Source organism: Impatiens glandulifera, chromosome 3, assembly GCF_907164915.1.
Source record: "Impatiens glandulifera chromosome 3, dImpGla2.1, whole genome shotgun sequence".
In the NCBI taxonomy this organism is placed as follows: domain Eukaryota; kingdom Viridiplantae; phylum Streptophyta; class Magnoliopsida; order Ericales; family Balsaminaceae; genus Impatiens; species Impatiens glandulifera.
This window is the reverse complement of record NC_061864.1, coordinates 52264319-52285189: the sequence shown is the minus strand read 5'-3', so window position 1 is coordinate 52285189 and position 20871 is coordinate 52264319. Positions and strand designations below refer to the sequence as shown.

At 33.4% G+C, this 20871-nt stretch overlaps 3 protein-coding genes across 3 annotated transcripts; 2 read left to right on the top strand and 1 right to left on the bottom strand.

Annotated features, from left to right (window-relative positions):
• The first annotated feature begins 458 nt into the window (after positions 1–458).
• On the top strand, positions 459–1240 carry LOC124932946 (embryogenic cell protein 40-like). Its single transcript, XM_047473661.1, has 2 exons — positions 459–832; positions 909–1240. Exons 1-2 carry the CDS (start codon positions 494–496, stop codon positions 1146–1148), a joined length of 579 nt encoding a protein of 192 aa, XP_047329617.1. The 5' UTR covers positions 459–493; the 3' UTR covers positions 1149–1240.
• Positions 1241–11626: 10386 nt separating this feature from the next.
• Positions 11627–14048, top strand: LOC124930785 (bifunctional phosphatase IMPL2, chloroplastic). Its single transcript, XM_047471140.1, has 8 exons — positions 11627–12023; positions 12115–12193; positions 12402–12496; positions 12575–12624; positions 13145–13269; positions 13360–13516; positions 13606–13717; positions 13790–14048. Exons 1-8 carry the CDS (start codon positions 11702–11704, stop codon positions 13858–13860), a joined length of 1011 nt encoding a protein of 336 aa, XP_047327096.1. The 5' UTR covers positions 11627–11701; the 3' UTR covers positions 13861–14048.
• On the bottom strand, positions 13914–19778 carry LOC124930784 (26S proteasome regulatory subunit 10B homolog A-like). Its single transcript, XM_047471139.1, has 10 exons — positions 19603–19778; positions 17686–17805; positions 16650–16786; positions 16148–16309; positions 15428–15514; positions 15251–15337; positions 14974–15111; positions 14526–14717; positions 14339–14437; positions 13914–14250 (listed from the first exon to the last, which is right to left on the bottom strand). Exons 1-10 carry the CDS (start codon positions 19703–19705, stop codon positions 14176–14178), a joined length of 1200 nt encoding a protein of 399 aa, XP_047327095.1. The 5' UTR covers positions 19706–19778; the 3' UTR covers positions 13914–14175.
• Positions 19779–20871: the final 1093 nt, after the last annotated feature.

Sequence of the window (20871 nt, the reverse complement as noted above, 5' to 3'; positions counted from 1 at the left end):
CTACAATATATGAAGGTCCATCATATTATTAATACTTGTTCTGTCACGTCACCAAATAAACAAATACTAAACGAGTATCTATAATTATTCATTTAATAATCATTAAACTCATGACTTTAATCTAATAATATATTCTACATATATATTTAAATTCAAAATCAAATCTTGTATTTAGTTGGTAAATAGTTCTCAAATATTTGTATCATATAATAATCTTGATTTCAAAAAATAAATAAATAAATTGAAATTGATCGTCTAAATCCGAATAAAATAATCGGCGCGAGATCATTGTTATCTGCCAGACATATTGAAACGTGTCCTATTTTCTCCAACACGTGTCCCATTCTCACCTTACCATCTACATGCAAATCAAAATCCTCATCTCTTCACCGACATACTTTCTCTCTTCTCACCGTTATAAAACATCCTTCTTCCTCTTCTCATCTCCTCATCCAAACTATTACACAATTAATTTTCTTAATTTCTCGATCAAATGGCAGAATTACGCGACGAATTCGGAAACCCAATTCAGCTAACCGATGAACTTGGCAATCCAGTTAAACTGACCGACGAACACGGCAACCCAGTTCATATCACCGGAGTTGCAACCCCCGTAGGCGCCGGAGGAACACTGAAAGACATGTTTAAGAAAGATGAGCCCGTGGATTTGTTTAAGAAAGATGAGCCCGTAGATTTCTTTAAGAAAGAAGAGTCTTCCGCCGTTATGAGCGGTGCCGCTCTAAGCGGCGGTCGTCATCCGGTGGAGAAGATTGATAAGCCCTCCTCGATGAAGACTAAGCTTGATCGTTCATCCAGTTCAAGTTCTAGCTCGGCAAGTTTAAATTATTCTCTAACCCTTTATTTTTTTAGATAATAATAATAATTTATTAATTTGGAATTAATTGCAGTCGGAGGAGGATGATGGTATGGGTGGAAGAAGGAAGAAGGGACTGAAAGAGAAGCTGAGGGAGAAACTGAATCTGGGAAAGGAGAAGGAGAAGGAAGAGGGAGCGTTTGCTGCTCCGGTTGCATTTCCGGCGACTGTTCCGGCGGCGAAGGTTACTACTTATCCGGCGGAGCCACTGCATGAGAAGAAGAGTATGCTTGAGAAGATTAAGGAAAAGCTTCCAGGACACCATGGGCACTAGCTACCTAGATCAATAATAATAATAATAAAAATAATAATAATAATATGAAGGTAGCTGGCCTTGTTTGTTGATCTTTAATTTACTGTAATTTCTATTTTGTGTATATAATGTAAGTTTTATGTTTTTGTAATAAGTGAAATTGTTGTTAAGCTGTTTTTGGAATAAATGGAATTGTTCATTTAAAGCTGTTTTTGGAATAATGATGTTTTGGTGACTTGTATATTTTGGGCTCATATTTTCAAAGGACTATGTTTTCAAGTAATAATATTTTAATTTTAGTATTTAACCGATTAAGGTTGTTTAATAGTAGAAGTCACAAATAGTGGTTTTTATTTTTAAAAGATAAGATCAATTGGGTTGGTTGTTTTTTTAAATGTAACTAGTAGGTTACCTTACATTGGATATGAATGACATGTTGTCGTATTTTATAATTTATATATATAAATAATTAATACTTTTAATACTAAAAAGGAAAAAAAAAGTATTATTAATCTATAAAAATTGATACACATACATTATCGTAATCTTCTCAATTCTCATGATATACATTTATTTAAAAATAACAATCTTAAACATTCGATTTTCTCGCTATTTTCAATTCTCACCCTACATTATCTTTTCAAGCTATTTTCAATTCTCACCCTACATTATCTTTTCAAGATGACATTCTTAATTATTCAATTATGCATTTTGGCATGATTAAAGGCCTTGAATCACCTTCCGTGGACGAACCTTGCGGTCTTCAAGGATACATTCTTAAACATTTGACTACGCCTTCCGTCATTATCTTAGGCTCTAACTCACCCTCCGTGGATGAATCTTGTTGTCTTCAAAGATACATTTAACTACGCCTTTCAACATTATCTTAGGTCCCTGACTCACTCTCCATAGATGAACCTCTCACTATTCTCAATTCTCACCATACAATATTTTCAAGGATGACATTCTTAAACATTCGATTACACATTTTGGCATTATTTTAGGCCTTAACTCACCCTCCATGGACGAATCTTACGGTCTTAAAGGATAGATCATTAAACATTCGATTACGCATTTCGACATGATCTTATACTTTAACTCACCCTCCATGGATGAACCCCCTCACCATTCTCAATTCCCACCATACATTATTTTCAAGGATGACATTCGATTATGCCTTTTGACATATATTTGACTACGACTTTCAATATAATCTTAGACCCTGACTCATTCTTCGTGGATGAACATCTTACCATTCTCAATTCCCACCATACATTATCTTTAAGGATGGCATTCTTAAACATTTGATTATGCATTTTATTTAAGGCCTTGACTCACCCTTAGTGGACAAACATTGTGGTTTTCAAGGATACATTCTTAAACATTCGACTACACTTTTTGGCATTATATAGGCTCTAACTTACCCTTCGTGGATGAACCCTTAAATATTCACACTAATGTTTGTTACTATTAGGATCGGGATCGTCGAAGGAGACTGGGGGTCTAGCTAGGGAGAATGCTTACACAATATTCAAACGTTGAATAGGATATTCACTCAGAATGCTCCTACGTTACCCCTTCTTCTCAAACGTTGAGAAGGATATTCACTCAGAATATTCAAAACAGTTTACAATACGTCGAACAATTGAGACTTATTTACAGCTCGTTTTGACTTACAACACTCACTACTCACACATAATAGATGAACTTGTAATACACGTGAAGTTCTAGAACATACTTTGAACTTCTTTACACAATATATGAGAAGATGTGATTTGAGATTTCTGGTCCGGTTCATAGGTTGGTTGTCTGTGTTCGTTCGTATTGTTGTTATTTATTGTTCTGGTTGTAATCTGATCTCTTAAATAGTGAATATGACAACGATCATATTTTCATCTTCAACGGATACTTGCATGGTAGCTCTTTGTTTCTTGATTCTGATTGGTTGATTAGGGAGGTACAACAGGGCATTTAATGAGTTTAATACTTCCCAAGGAGCATGCATCTTTATCTTCTACTGATTTGATTATCTAGAGTAATGTGACAAATATTTTCTCTAAGTGGACTGTTGTTAGACTTATACCAAAATAGGTATCTAAATATTTTGACAATCTTCTACTTCCCAAAAGATATTATCAGACTTGTATTAAAATGGCAATAATACAGTCTGTACGTTTAAAGGCCCCCTTCTGTATTTTCCAAAAGTGTTATGTATTGCATTGAAATGGAAACTGCCAGCCGCTCTCAGTATAAATTAGTCTTAGCATAAAACTGGTTTCGTCTCTTGGATCTGATCGGTCAAGCTACCGATCATTTTACAGATTGTCTTGTATAGTAGTTTAGGATTATACCAAATAGTTTATCGGACAAACCACCGGTTGCGCCGTCTTTTTTATATCGGTCAACCGGTCACACTGTCAAAGTATAGAAACCGATTTCTCTTCCTGAGGTATAACTGATGAGTTTACCGATCATAAAGTTGAGCGGTAAAACCGTTTTTCACTACTGAGCTGATTCTCTACTAGTTCTGTTTCTTGTAAAGATAACCGAATAAAGAGTTTGTTTAGATGATCCCGGTTTGCGTCATCTTTTTAATATCGGTCAACCGGGCTTAAGCGGTAAGAACCGATTTGTAGATATGGAGTAAAACTGATTCCTATATTTCCGAACTTCTTTGGTCTTTCCGGATTTCTTTTATCCTGCACAGACGGTGGAATTGGTTAAGTTCTTTAAATAGTTAATTACTTACTAATTAACTATCTATTTTATCTAACAATTTCTCCCTTTTTGATTATTTAATTTAAATATTCAAAACTTGTAATTGTTGGCCGCTTAAGTTTAGTTTTGGTTCAAAATTTGATTCAGAAAATTTTGTGAGTTGATTTCTTTAGCAATTTCTCCCTTTTTGATATTTTTAAATTATAAAATTATCAAAACCAGCATATTAAAAATAAAGCAGGATCATCAAGTGACATTCATGTTTAATAGTCATAAGTAGAGTTAGTGAATATAATTGAAAGTTTTTAATTTAATCCCAAAATCATAACTGTAAAAAGAAACATTGTAAAATAAGGATAAGCATAGGAATAGAATTTAGTGTCTCCCTTGATTTGGTTTGGCCAGAACTTCGTTCACGAAGCTGCGCATAAAACCGATAGCTGGTTTTCCAAGGGTATTGTGTTCAGGACTCCTTTTCGGTTGACTAGGAACATTGAACTCGACATTTCTTTCACTTGTATTAGCATTATCAACCAAGCTCCCACCACCTCTACGGATTCTCTGGTTTGACCAAGAACTGTGGGGAACATTTTGTGGAGCTGCAACTAGGAGAAGCTGGGACATTATTCTTGTTCTTCGAGTCAGCGGTTCTTCATCCTCTTCATATTCCTCGGAATTCGGCCTTTCAGTTTCTGGAAGAGTATTCACCGGTGTGTCAGTTTTCGGTTGCATATTTACCGTCTCAGACTTCTTAGTTCTTTTCCATTTAGTCGTCCTAGTCTTCTTGGTAGTAGGAGTAGGAACATCATTTTCTTTATTGATGTCCTACTGAATTTTTCGTGTCGCTTCTTCATTGGCCAGTTCAGCTGCCTTGACTTTCACATCTTCTTCCTCTTAGAACCGACGGACAGCCTCTTCATGAACCCTTAGTCTTTCAACATCGGCAGAACCTTGAGATTTTACTAGCTCATAGAGTTGTGTCTTAGAGACGATAGGCTGTATCCGGCCTACTTCCTCCCATACTTGCACCAATTTATGATAGTGGGATTTGATGATGATGCACGCTCTCTGAGTGCTTCGGTTACTTAAGCTTCCATGGATGTCTGCCATGGAGCTAGAGCCTTATGGATTAACTCTTCAATGGTCGCCCTTAGGAATTCTTCATAAAAGTGTCGCGGTGAGGCGAGAGCTCGGGATTGTAAAGGGATCTCCCCATGAGAGTTGACGCGGAGGGATATTTCGGTGTCGGCCAATCTGTTAATATTGCTCTCTCTTGTTTTATTGTGGTCAGAAGACTTACCCGATGGAGATTTATCCATTTCATTTCCAGAAAAAGATGGGTTGGAGTTTGCATTGTCCCTCACTTCTTCATTCTCAGACTTATTGTTAGTTGAACTCGGTGAGCCGGAATTGTGCTCTTCTTCTGACTCAATTCGACATTCTTCTTTAGCCTCGAACCCGTCAAACATTTCTCTTTCTTCCAATGGAGTCCATGTAGGTTTAGAGGATTGACCTGTTTCAACGCATGGCTTTACGACCTCAACCTGTCGTGTTTTATCCTAGTTAATATGCTCTTCTTCAACCGGTATTTCCTCAGTCGTTACAGGTATGCTTTCAAACTTAGATATAGATTCCAGAAGGTCCTCCATAACGGTTTTTAGCAATGTGAGCACAATATCATCCACTCATGTGGTAGCCCCACTCGAAATAAGATCCTCCTCCCTTTTTGCAATGATTGGCAACAATGCTCTCCGTTTGGCATTTTCTTCGGCAATATTGATTCTTGATAGAGCTTCATGTACAGATGTTGTTTTTGTTAAACCGAAAACCACCTCTTCTAGGGACAGAAGGGCTGACCACTTCTTATCTTCTAGAACTTCAGGGAGTACCTCTTTAAAACTTGTTTCCAATCTTTCATTTTCCCATGTATAGAAGAAGTCAGTAGTCTCAATTGTCTTCTCATCGACTTCTTTGAGAATATTATTCACAATGTTCTCAGCTTCTTTCTCGTCTCTGCAGAGGCCCGATGCTTCATTAGAGTCTAGAATAATTGTTTCAATTTCCTCCTCATGTAGACTTGGAATGGCCCCAGTTTTGGTCTGGACTTTTTATTAATTTCCTTTATTTGAGTGATCAGTGATATCGTTCTCTTGATGACCGGTGTCAAACTCGGTAGGCTGCTTGGTTTCATCTCTTTCCTGATTATTATCGGCCAACTGATCTGCTTCATTAACAAAATATGTCCGGTCGGTTTTAGCAATTCGACCGGTCTCACCAACATCATTTGTCTGATCGGTCTCATCCAACTGATCGATCCCAACCACAACATCATTTATAATGTTAGATACTACCGGTTGAGCTTCTAAAACTACAAGCTCAAGTGGAAGTATTAAGGCATCCTTAGGAGAGATAGTAGGAGATGGAGTGAGTATATTTATCTCAAGTGAAGCGGTTTGTTCAAGAAGGGGAGTATTTTTATTTTTTTTCTTATTTAGACTGAAAGCACTGCAGTGGACTCGGCATTAGCCTGAAGGTTGAGCAGTGATTCCGTGCGGTTTTCTGGAGGAGGGAGTTTGGAGCCGGTATCGGTCTTTTCATTAACGGTTCCTTCAACAACCGGTTTTCTCACAGGTATCTCGGGCACGAAGTCTTTACCCTTGCTGGCTTTAACAAAGTATTTCCCAATATTACTGGAGTTTAAGATTTTGCAGTTCATGAAGGGAATACCTGGACCAGTAAGGATGTTCAGATGACCTAGAATCTTGTCGATCTGCATAGCATAGCCAAAACTCCTAGTGGACTTAAGAGTGACCATTTCACATAGGATTCCGAATAGAATACGACCCCAGTTGATTCGGTCGCCTCTCAGAATACCACCCATCATGTCGAATTTTGACCGAGTAAGACTGTCAAAATTTCCTCATCTCGCCTGAAGCGCCTTAGAGACGACATCTCATAGAACCCTGTAATCGCATCCCAAGTATTTCTTCTTTCCGTTGAACTGTACCAGCACACTAGTGTCTGAGAGTATCATCTGAAAGTTGTATGTTTATGTGTTTGATAGAGCCACAGAAAAATCTCTGCCCGTCGTCGGATGTTTTAAGGCATCGACAAACACACATTCAGAGATAGAGAACTCTACCCCATTTACCTTTGCATTGATAACCTTGTTCTTTGGCTTCGTTGTTTTAAAGAACTCTCAAACAACCTCTTGCATATCATCGGTCCGTCAAGAAAGTGCTGCAATCCGGATTCCTTGATACCCTCCATAACCTTCCGTATCTCAATTTAACCTGTATCCTCGATGCAATTGAAATCCACCTGAACAATATGGGTAAATAATGCGTTATCCCTTCTCATGGTGATAGATTGAAGACAATAAGGGAGATTTTATAGAGAGAGTAGAGGAAAGTCGGTTTTCTAGGGTTTCTACAGTGAAGATAATGATTTAAGATTCGACGGTTCTGCCTTTTTAAAGGATAGGAGTGTCGGTTATTTTCCTAATGATCATCGAACCGTCACTTATGGTTGTACGACCCCACGTTCCCCCAAAATAGGCAATAAAGGCGCGTTATTCAAAATTTTGTCCATTTTCAATGTAAAAATGGCGGTTAAAATAATAATGGTGATTTAATGAGTAAGTAGTAATCAATATGATAAATGACGATTTTGAACAAAGCCGACTTAAAGTCTAAGTATGGAAGGACATTTAATAAATTTGACTAAGTGTTAATTTTATTACTACTGAGATAGAACATTCGGTTTTATGATGTAAAAACCGGTTTTGGAACAAAATAATCGATTTTCATCACCGATGATTAATACAATAAAGAAAAATAATCAGTCCTTAGGAACTAACTACCCTGTGGATCCAACTTTCCGCATTTTGCTTGGTCAGAATGTTGGATGGGCTCACAAGAGATCCTGGTCTGAAATTGAGATTAAGGGAGATAAGATAGCCGCTGATCTGAGGAGCTTATCCGATCTTCCTTTGAGGAGAGGAGATCATCTTTTTCAGATTTTCGAAGATGATCGGATGACCGCATACTATGGCGATCATCATTTCGAAGATTTTCCTAGTGTAGAAGTGGGTCATTTCCTTAGCCAGAATGGATCTACCGATTATGTCGTTAAGAATCTGGATGTGAGGACATAATCTGGACTTGATCCCATGATTTTCGACCGGAATCATTGAGTTTGAAAAGAAAAAGGTCATTTCTTGGTTGATGTTGTTTGGTGATGGAGGAAAATCGGAAAAACCTTCATAGGGAAGATCGAAGAACTAAATGAGTACTTCTTCGTCAATCGTGATGGGTTCTCCTCTTACCCGGGATACGATTGAACCATCTATTATTCTAGTATTAGAGAAGAACTCAATGACTTCTTCTTCAAGGATCATTCGGGATCCTTCAAGAAACTTCCGCAAACCAGAGCTCTCCAGAGATTCAAAAACGATATCTCTAGCTTTATTATCGACAACAGTTAGAACAGAGTCGAAATCGACGATGAGAGATGTGCGGATGGATGCCAGATTCATTTTGAGGGGTGGATTTCTAAAGAAAGAGGCTTCAGACATTGAGAAAGAGAGATATGATCTGAGTTTGTTGTGGTTTGATCTTGGATGAGTTGCTCAATAAACAGAGAGTTGGTTGAGAGGTATTTAAAAGTATATTGAATGGAGATATCTACCCGTTATGAGATATATTTTCACATTCCCTGAAATGACACTTTTTGAGCATTGGAAAGGAGCTTATCTTTTTCAGAGAATATCAAGAGAAGGGTGTTGGAGTAACTGACCAGTCAAGAGTAATTGACTGGTTTCAAAACGCTAGGTTATTTTAGTAACCAATTTTGAAATAGAGCCAAAGTTTGAAACGACCGATTATGAGAAGCGATTGCTTCTCACTGAGAGTGTGCCCGGTTTATATGATAAGCATATTGAAATTTTTGGAGTTAATCATTTTTAAAAACTAAGATTTTACTAAAGCCGAAATTTCATTAAAAAGATTAAGACATTAATTACCGATTTATGGAGCAAAATAATCGGTTTGTTTTTCGGAATAGCTTAATAAAATTTGATCCTAATTATGCCGGTTTGAGGATCCAAGAGTTGATTCTTTTCTGACTCTAGCTTTTTCCACACGGTCGATGTATGCTTGCAGTCTTTCCCTAGAAAGGAGTTGAGTTGGATAGAGAGTATATATTCCCTCGACCAAGAAAGATATCAATATCAAATAATAGACCGCATAGCTGGGGAGCATATCCGGTCATCATTTTGTCCGAAGAGATCATTTTCTTCAAATTATCAAAGATGATCTTCGACCAGTTCACATGAGTTCCTTCTGTGATGGCAACCATCCTTTTGAAGGTTTTTTTTGGGATAAGATTGAGTGGATTCCTTGCCAAGAATATTTTTGTCAATGATTTCACTAAGGATTTTGAAATTCAGTTTGTAGGGACGCTTTCGCTCCATACGTTTCAACCGAATTTAGAGTGTTGGAAAAGTGATGGTGTATCTCGTTAATAACAGTGTTGGAGAAAGAGAGGTTGGAGAAGCCTTCAGTGGGTAGCTCACAGCTTTGTGCAAAGTCTATCTCACTAAATACGAATTGTTGACCTCGAACAGTAACAAGAATAAGATCCTCACGAATTACTTGTGCGGTTCTGAAGAAATCGAGAACAACTTCGTTGTTTATGGAATAACGATTCTCAAGGAAGGGTCTTAGGCCTGTTACTTCAAGGGACCTAAATATTGTAGAGACTTCATTGTCTTCACAACGTAGAGTTGACTCAAAATTCACTAAAATAGTGTTGTTTGAGAGATTCATCGTTGGAGAGTAGTTCTGTTTTAGAGTAAAAGTTAGTTGGTGGATAAAAACTATAAAAGATTAAAGGCAAAATAAGTTGCATAGCATCTTAGAAATAAGATATATATAAACAAATTTTACTAAATCATTCTTCTATCAATAATATTTGCAAGTTGAATATAGTTACAAATTGCAAATAAACCTAAAATTTATATTTTAAATATTATATCGAGAGTTTACATAAAATCGTAAACTCGTAAAATCTAAAATTTACTTAAATTAGTTATACCTTAATTTGAAAAGTACTAATTATATACATTATTATTATTATTATATAATTAAGTATTATACCTAATCAACTTTAAAATTTTATATATTTAAATATAAAATAAATTTAAAAAATAATAATAAGTAAATAACACTAAAAAAATATATATTTATAAAATTAATTATATTAATTAGTTTATTTGAATAAATAATAACTTTTTTAAAAATTTATAAATATAAATTTATTTTATAATGTAAATAATATAAAATCGTAAAATCAAAATTATTTATAAACTCGTAAAATTATTTTATCGTAAATTATTTACCTAAAATCAGACTCGTTAATCTTATCTGAAATCGTAAGATTTTAAGAGTTGACTCGAGATTTTAACTGCCTAATACAAATTATTTTACAATATATTCCTAAGTTAACTTGACTCAAATCTTAATGGGCTTTGCATGAATTACATGCAATTAAATAGTTTATCAAGCACATAAGTTACCATAAATAGATCAAAGCGTTTTCTCACGGTATCGGTATCGTGATCCGTCAAAACGGCCCAATCTCCGTGGGTTTACACATAAAAGTTCGATTTAGTCTTTATCTTGAAATGAAGTTTTTTTTGTGTGGAAGTTACTAAGCATATAGATCATACACATAACTTCCTAGGTTTGTAAGAGGTGCTTAACAAGCTCTAATCATTCATAGTAATTATCAAGATAATTCAAAGCAATTCAATAATTACATTTCTAGATTAAAATATGTTTTTCAAGAATTTACTCCGTGGTTAATTTTTAATTTATTTGAAAATGTTGTTTATTTTGTTAATAATTTTTCATTTTAATTACAATTGAGGTAATTCAAAAACTTACACCATAGTCTTCTCTAATATTTTTTAATATTCTGAATTAATATTAATTAAATGAGATAGTCTTTTTAAAGTTTTTATTAAAAAATAATAATTTGTAAAATTCATCCTCAATAATGTTTGGTTGAAATAAAAATTGAATGACTTGAGTTTTTAAATGGACACTTATATTTTTATCATTTTTTTTATAAGTACTTTTTATAGTGGGGGAGAAAGCAATTAAAAAAAAGAGGATGCTAGCACTTGCTATTTTCGTGAGTCATGTGAGTTATTTTTTAAATAAATAAATAAAATAAAAGTTAATAATTATTAAAATTAATATTTATGATAAAAAGCTATACAATTTTATTTCTTTTAAAGATGGGTTCTAAGTAATTGTAATTTGAGTCTCCCTTTATAAAATTTGAGGTTTTATGGTTAAATTTTTAAAAGAAAAATAGATTTTGTTTTAACGATTTCAAACACTATATATATATATATATATAATATTTATAAATATATAAATAAAAGATTTACCTTACGAATTTTAGAGAATTGAAGGGTTTTGAGTATTTTGACTACCTAATTTTAAAGGATCTAGTATCAAAACTCTCGATTGGTTGAAATTGTATACTGAGTTATTGACGTTTGAAATCGTCACAACAAAATCGGTAGTGAAAACCTCAAACTCCAAATTGATGAGATTCAATTGACAAATAAAAATCCCAAATTTGAGAAATAGGAAAAAAAGTTAAAGGGTAAAATTAAACTTATTTAACAAAAAAATAAAGAACCAAACTTGAGATTTTCTTTTAAGGTCACTCACTATAAAACACGTCTGACTTCCACTTGCCTTCTTGTTCTTCCTTCTTCAGCCGCATCTTTCTTCTTCTTCTTCCAGGTTCTTCATTTTCCCGCCTATTTAAACAACAAAATGATCTCTCAATCCAACATTCTCTCGCAAAATCCTTCATTTCTTCACCTCTCTTCAAGGTCTCCACCCTCGCTCTTCAACGGAACAACCATACACTTTCCTTCCAATCCTTCTCTCTCCAATCTCACCTTCCGTCCTCTTCTTCACCGTCAGATCTCACCAATCATGAATTCAAATTCCGATCTCTCCCTTCAGATTTCTCCCGTCGATTCCGAATTCGATCGATTCCTCGAAGTGGGTAACGAGCTGGCCGACGCCGCTGGCGAGGTCATTCGAAAGTACTTCCGCAAGCGTGTTGATATTATGGATAAAGAAGACTCGAGTCAGTATATGATCAATTGGGAATAACTTAGTTAATTTGATTTCATTTGATTTGATTTGATTTGATTATGGTGATGAATAATACTGCACAGGTCCTGTGACGATTGCGGATCAAGCTGCTGAAGAATCTATGATTTCCCTCATACAACAACACTTCCCTTCTCATGCAATGTAAGATTTTATACAAGAAAATTTCAATTTCTTAAACTGATTTCAGAAGAAAGAACAAGCTGACTGTTACTATTCTGTGTTCAAGTTTAGAACTACAATTGATAATATTATGCATTTGAATTCATTGATTTGTAAGTATGGAAAGGCAATAGGGGAGAAAAGGGTTTAATTTATTGGCTGTGACAATTGTGGAGGTTTAAAATTGCAGTTATGGTGAGGAAAATGGTTGGAGGTGTAAAGAGAAGTTTGCAGAATATGTTTGGGTGTTAGATCCAATAGATGGTACTAAAAGCTTCATCACAGGTATTTCATGTTTGGTTTTTAATGATGTTTTATTTCATAAATGAACAAGAGTGTGGTAACTTTTTCTATTTTCAACAGGGAAGCCATTATTTGGAACCCTCATTGCTTTGTTACACAAAGGTAAACCGGTACGTTTCACTTGCCCTCTGTTATTTTAACAGCAATTTCTCCCGTGTGAAAACCAAATAAGTAACAATGTTATGAAATGTGTGTTGCTGTAAAGATTTGTTCTTTAAGTTTGTCTCGAGTCTATTTGGAAACTGTTATTGTCACCTTCTCTGTTTTTAGCACGAAGACAAGACTTTTGTGGGTTTCTAGAAATTGTGATTTAAGGTGCATAGTTTTCCAATGATAATCTATATGAAAAAGAAAATGTATAAAAGACTAGATTCTCATCAAGGCCTGAAGTGTTTTTTCCTTGTAATTTTTCATGATAACTTCTCGACTTAATAAATGCACTCAATTCAATTGTTAAAATTACAAAAGGAGCCTTGTAGTTTCCCTATACTATAGCATGGACTGTTTCTTTTGGTCAATCCCGAGTATTAAATTCTTTAAACTGGTTCATATATTTACTAAGGACAGACAATACACATCTTGGATATTTTATAACTGTCACCATTCTATCATTGATTTATATGGTTTCAGATCATGGGCATAATTGATCAGCCTATTCTAAAGGAGAGATGGATTGGAATGAAGGGAAGGAAAACTATATTAAATGGGGAAGAAATCTCCACACGAACTTGTTCTAAGCTTTCACAAGCTTATCTGTATGTTCATTTTTCTTGTCTGAATCATGATCTAGATGAATAAAGTTGTACCAAAATCAGTTGCTTAATTTCCTTTCGATGAAATTTCAGGTACACAACTAGCCCTCACCTGTTTAGCGGAGAAGCTGTAGTAGCATTTGAAAGAGTTAGGAATAAGGTAAAGGTTCCCCTTTATGGTTGCGACTGTTATGCCTATGCTCTCCTGGCTTCGGGTTTTGTCGATCTCGTGATCGAATCTGGTCTTAAGGTTAGTAGTAAACCATAAATGTGTTTTTCTTCTTAAAAAATATAAATAAAAACAAGCACTAATTTATTTTTTCTTATTTTGTTTTTCAGCCCTATGATTTCCTTGCACTAATACCAGTAATAGAAGGAGCAGGTGGAATTATAAGTGATTGGAGTGGGAAAGAACTTCATTGGGAACCTTCTTCAGAATCACAACCAAAAAGTATAACTTATAACAAACAAACACTATTAAACATTTAAAATTGCATAATAAATTTTTTTGTTGTGCTTACAGGTTTCAATATAATTGCATCTGGAGATAAGAACCTTCACAAGTTGGCTCAAGAGGAATTAGAATGGCAGTAGTAGCTTGAAACAAATTTTAATTTAATCTTCTCAAATTCTGATTTTGTTCCAGATTTCATAAATAATTGAATCCTTTCTTCTAATTTGATTTGGATAAATAACATTTAAAATTCATGAAAGTGATTTGATTTGATTCATTACATGTTTAAAATGAAAATCAGAAACAAACAAGAGGGGAAAATAGTTTTTCGATTCTTGAACAACTAATATAAAGAAAAAGGTTAGGAATCTTGTCGAGATTTTGCTTTTTCAACTTCAGACCAAACCAAACCACACCAACTGGAGCTGTTTCTCTATGAATAATATAAATCACTTCTAATCTTTACCAAAATCAGCATTGTAATGAGCACTTGATTCAAGTTTCTTGGCTTCATTCAGCTTCCGGACGGCCTACAAATAATACCATCAAAATTCAATTACTTTTAATATAATCCAAAGTTGATAAATATTCTAACTGATATATGGGGAAAAAATATACCTTCATGAAATCCTCATGGATGACATAATCACGCTCAGCTCTTATGGCAGACATACCAGCCTCAGTGCATACATTTCGAAGATCAGCCCCGTTAAATCCCTAACAATAATAATAATAATAGAATAAAATAAAATATAAGTAAAAATGACGGACTGTAAATCCAATTTATAATTGTTGACAGTAGTACCTCAGCAAGCTTAACAACTGCCTCGTAATCAATTTCACCATGTTTAGCGATTCCAGCAGCATGAATCTTGAGAATCTCCATTCTCGACTGTTCGTTTGGCAAAGGAATCTCAATCTTCCTATCAAGTCTACCAGGCCTAAGAAGTGCAGGATCCAGAACATCTGGCCTGTTTGTCGCCATTATCATTTTCACCTGACAAAGTACAGAAAAATATCTGGAGATTTAAAATCAATTTAAGTACACCAACACTCCCCACCCCTGAATACGATTCTTATTAAAACCATGGATTAAACCCAATCTAATCCATAGAATTAGGCCTTCTTTGATGTGCCATTTGATTAAACCAAATAATACATTTTTTCATTTTTCAAAAGAATGGTTTATTAAAAATACTAACAACATACTTCAAACGACCACCTAGATGAGATAAATGTGAACAATGACAAACCTTCCCAAGTTGATCAAAACCATCAAGCTGGTTAAGCAATTCCATAAGAGTTCTTTGAATTTCACGATCAGCACTTGTTCCTTCACTAAAACGGCGTCCACCAATGGCATCAATTTCATCCATGAAGATGATGCAGGGCTACATTTACAGCCATACAAAAGAAAGATGATAAATGGTTTCATTGAACATGTTAAAAGGAAGAAAATATTTTGCTAAAATAAAAGAATTCTTGAAATGGGAGAAGAATGTTTGACAAATGAAAGATCTTTTCTCTTACTTGGTGCTCACGCGCATAGTTAAACATTTCTCGAATCAATCTAGCACTCTCCCCAATGTATTTGTCGATGATGGCACTTGACACGACCTGACATCAATAATAAACAGTTAGGACAAGCTTTTGTCAGCATCTATAAAGGATTTTACAGGATAACATATTAATAAAGCAAAATTGTACCTTAAGAAAGCTGGCATCGATGTTGCTTGCTATTGCTCTTGCTAACAATGTCTTCCCTGTTCCAGGAGGCCCATACAGAAGCACACCCTGATGAAATGATTACCACCAGTTAAAAGTGTCAATCTGATATATAATCTAACGGATTGTCTGATGTGATTCAATATCTCATAAACATTCACTTCTTCCATCAAATCATGAACAGCTTGTTTGATATAAGGTTATTTGAATAATCAAGTGGCTATTTCCAAATAATCTTGTTTGATGCAGGTTATTGAAAATCAAGTTATTTGGGTAAAAAGACATTTGGGGTATAAATATATATTGAAAAATAATATATATATTTGGTTGGTGAATTGAATGATACAATTGATGAGCAAATTGTTAATTGGATAGTGGGTTATTTGAAATTAATCCTTACCTTAAATTTATAATAAAAAAAAGTTTAAGAAAATAATATTTAAGTATTATAGTTAATGATTACAATGATAGGATTGAAAAAGTGATGTTTGATAGGACAGTGGATTATTTCCAAATAATCCACATCAATCAAAATACCCTTACTTTACTCTATAACATTTTCAAATATTAAATACTATGGATATTTGTTTTGGTCAAATAACCATAATAACCCACTTTTTTGATTAAACAATATTTTTTTTTTGAAAAAAAAAAAAACAAATCAAACAATCCCTAAAAGATTAAATTGAATCAACATTATACCTTTGGAGGCTTGATCCCAACTCTGATGAAGAGTTCAGGGTTCATCAAAGGCAGTTCAATAGATTCCCTTAGCTCTCTGATCTGATCAGAAAGCCCTCCAACTGCAGAGTAGCTAATATTACCTGGATCTTCATGAAGCATGTTGTATACTACAGGATCAACCTACATAATTCAGAGGTATGCCATGTACAAATGACCATAAGTTTCCAGAGGGGAGATATACTTAAGCTGTGTTTGGATGGAGGAAATTAGAATTAGATTTCTAACTCCAATTCTATTATGTTTGTAAAATTGTAGAATTGTAATTCTTAAGAGATTGGTTTGATTTTCTCCTTTTTTCTTACTTAATAAGTGGAATTCAAACTAGAAAATATAAGCTTATCAATTCCATAAGAATTCAATTCTATGTCCTTAAACAAACAATATAACTGGAATTGCCCTCTCTAAACACACCCTTGTAGGAAAACAAATAAACTATTTCAAGCATTTGAAAAGGACTAACCTCACGAGGAAGAGCTCGCATAATTGTGAGAGTAGTCATATCAAGGACAACTCTCGTCCCTGAAGTTAGCTTCTCCTTGTCCACTTTACTACGGCAACCAACGACATACCTAGGTCCACTACTAGCTTTCACTATCACTGAAACAGCATAAAAAAGTTTCATATTAGTATCACCCATTCCTAGTATCACCCTTTCCTCCCCCATCTGCCCTAAGAAAATGCAGAAATGGTTTAACTAAGAACAAATTTCTAAAATACCCTTTTCTTCAACCAAAGAGCTTTTGATAGAACAACATTTCATGATGGTATACACGTCTTTAGATGCTAAGTGCTTGTTTGATGTGGGATTATTTTTGAAATAATCCTCTCTCATCAAACATCACTTTTTCAATTATGTCATTCAAAACATCAACTACGATACAGTTCATTTTTTAAACTTTGTTTATTATAAATTTGAAGACTAAAATAGTGGATGTTTTTGTATAAATTTTTCATGTTTTTCATGATCCGGAAAAATCTACATTTGCTATGTTAGTCAAAAATCACAATGATCTAAAAGATAATATGATAGTGATGGAGAAAAACAAATTTAGATATCAAATGAAGCAAAAAAAAATACACCATAATTAGGATCATGATGTAAAAAATAATTTGTATATCAAATGAAACAACAAACACACTATAATCTAGATCATGATCCAAAAAAATCAAATACCAGACAAACAAAAAACCACTTCGAATTTTAACTTGGTGATTTTGAGATCGTGTTTGTGACAAAGAAAATGCTAGTTTTGCAAGTGAACCTGAATAATTTAATTTTTAAATCAAACATGATTTTTTTTTCAAATAATCCAAGATAAAACAAGAAATAAATAAAACCACATGACCATGAAAACCAGCATAATTGCAATTTAGTCAGATAGTTTAGTGAGGAAATCTGCAATGTGTTGGCCGTGTAGTTAATGGCAAGATATGTCAAAAAAAACAGCTAGAGGTCATGCCCAAATAATATGTGGAGTATAAGAAAGTAGTATTACGTCGTTCATTATCAAGAGGCCTTAGGACTTCGCCAATGATTTGTCCAACACTTTGAAGAGACTTCAGATCATCTTCTGTTTTAGCAAATTCCTTTTTCACCCCTCTTAAACTGTCCCTAACTATAGACAAGGAATAAAAAAACATGTTAGCAGTCTCTACAAGATTAATGAATAAGGTAATAGCTAATCAATCATTAAAAAATAGTTCAAATGTACACTACTCAAAGTAATAGGTTTTTCCATTAAGAATAATGGCAATGAGCCTATTTATATCACATTTTATGATCCAGTCATGGTCCCAAAAAATCTATAATTGTTATGACATGGGAAAATCACAACAATTTTTCAAAATAATCTAGATCATGATCCAAAAAGTTATATATTTTAAACCAATGAAGCTAAAAATCACAATATAACTTGGATCATAATCCATAAAAGTTATAATAATACAAAATAAACCCCAAAATTACACACTATAATTTGAATCATTACCATAAAATTATATATATACCAAATAAAGTAAAAAATAATCACACTAAACTAGATAAGAGAACACAATCTTATATCAAAAGAAAAAAAATCACTCTGCAATTGTATCTTTTGGCAATTTCCTATGTGACTGATTGTGACAAAATACCAGTTTTTAATTTGCAAATCCAAATGAGTGAACTATCTACACCATAATTAGGCTCAATTGCTTACATGAGGAAAATTGGCTCCACCGAAAATGTCAAAAGTTCCCTAGTACAAATAGAATCCCTTTCTGATGATGTTTAATTTGTAAATCCAAATGAGTGAATTTTCTAAAACATAAATGTAAATTTTGTGCAGCATGAGTAAATCTAATATTATAAACAACTTATATTACCACTTATTCAAGGGACTAACTTTCCTTTGTACCTAAAGCGCTTGATTTTGTACTTGATTTTGTACGTGTTGAGTATGTTAAAAACAAAACACTTCAATCTTTAGAACTCCAGAACATTTATGAAAAAAAAAAAATCATCTTCTAGAATGCTCATCTTAGAAGTAAAACCTCTAATTCTCAAAACCAGCAGTAGCTTAAATACACAACCAATAGTTTGTAGGATTAGAGGTTCTACTTGTTACCATTAGGAGTATAATTTTACAATCTGAAGTGCAAACCATAAAATATAAACAAGCTTTTGAGTAGCAGATTAGCATCTGGAACACAAACCAAACTATTGACTACCACATGCTAAAAGTAAAACAGCTTCCAGAGCATTCATGTTGAAACATCAAGTTCTTTAGAACTCTGGATTGTTAATACTTTGAGAAGGTGAAAGGTTTAATACAACCCCTTAGTTTCAAAATCAACAATAGCTTAAATACAGAAACAGCAGTTGTAACATTTGAGTATAATAATTTCACAATATGAAATGCAAAACAGAAAACATAAACAAGCTTTTGAGAACCAGGTCTTAGCATATGGAACACAACCAAATCATACAGAAGAAGCAATTAAATGTCTCAACTAAACATCTAGTTCTTTAGAACTACAGAATGGTGAAAAGCTTAACACAGATTCTTAGCTTTCGAAATCAGCAGTAGTTGTAAGATTCTAGGTTCTACTTCTTAACATTAAGAGTATGATCTTAGAAGGACAAATCCGAAAACATAAACAAGATTTTGATACCAGATCTTAGCATCTGTAACATAAAACCAGCTCATACAGATGAAGCAATCGTTATATGAAGGAGAAGGAAGAAATGACTGAAATGTAGTTCTCAGTAAGCAAAACCTAGACAAATGAACTCGAACTAGTTAAGTTTTAGACATCAATGGAATTCAAACGACATAGAAAATGGAGAATAGTAAAGAAAACAAGAGAGCGATCAAAATCGCATCAAAATGGAAGGAGATTGATTAGTTAGGGTTTCGGTGAGGAAATCAAACCTCCACGGACTCTGGATTCGAGTTCCTTATGCTGGAGAAGCTTTTTGCGATACTCAGTGACTACAATACGGCGGCGGCCGGCTTCTTCATTCTCGCTACTCATCGTGAATTTTCAATCGCCGATGGAATCAGGTCGTGAGGTAAGAAGAAGAAGAAGGAACTGTAAGTAGTCTTGCAGATCAAGCCAATTATATATTTTATTAGCAAATAAAGCAATATATATATAATTCTCATTGTTCAATTGTTCGCTCGATTCATCTCAAAAATATTATTATTATTATTATTACAATTTTTTTTATACTTATAAATTTTGTATAATTTATTTTAAATAATATATTTAACCTATTTATTATTTTATAATTTATTAAATAATATTAATCACATTAAATCAAAATAAACCTTAATCACATTAATTAAATTATAATAAAATTTAAAAGTTATAAAAATAAAATAAACTTACTTAGAAATAGATTACTAAAATAAATGTGATTTTTTTTTTAAATTTATATTTTTAACTTATTATTTTTTTCAACATTTTTTTATTATAATTTATTTTCCAAATAATAAAAAAAATATGTTTATTGAATAAAAACACGCTAATCGATTTAAAAACGTATTAAATAGGTCAAAAACATATTACACGAGTTAATCACGTGTTAAATTTGTCACGGGTAAAAGAAGTGTTAAACGAATATAAAAAACGTATTAAACGGGTAATAAAAGTGTTAAACGAATATAAAAAAACGTTTAATACGAGTTAAAATCGTGTCAAATTAGTCCAAATCGTGTCAAATTGGTCCAAATGTGTTAAACTGGTAAAAAGAATTTTTAAACAAAACTAAACAATATTAACTAGATAATCATATATAAAACATGTGAAAATAGGTTAAACGTTTAATAACGTTTAACAGATCAAAAATATATTAAAAACATTTAAACATGTTTGTTTAACATAGTAAACGGATAAAAAAAAATTATTAAGTCTGCACACACGAAAAATAAGGTAATAAATTTAATTTATCCAAAAACAAAATTTAATTTAAAATATCCAACTCATATTATTGAATAAAATAAATTGAATAGATCAGATAAATTTAATCTTAGCGTTTACACAACCTACCTATGTTTAAATAAAAATACAATCAACCTTTTAGTCACTAACATTGTGTATTACAATTGAAAGGAACTAGGCTTGAATGAAACATAAAATCACAATTTGAATATATCTAAAAACCATCAAGTCCCAATTTGAAATGGTTACAATCAAGA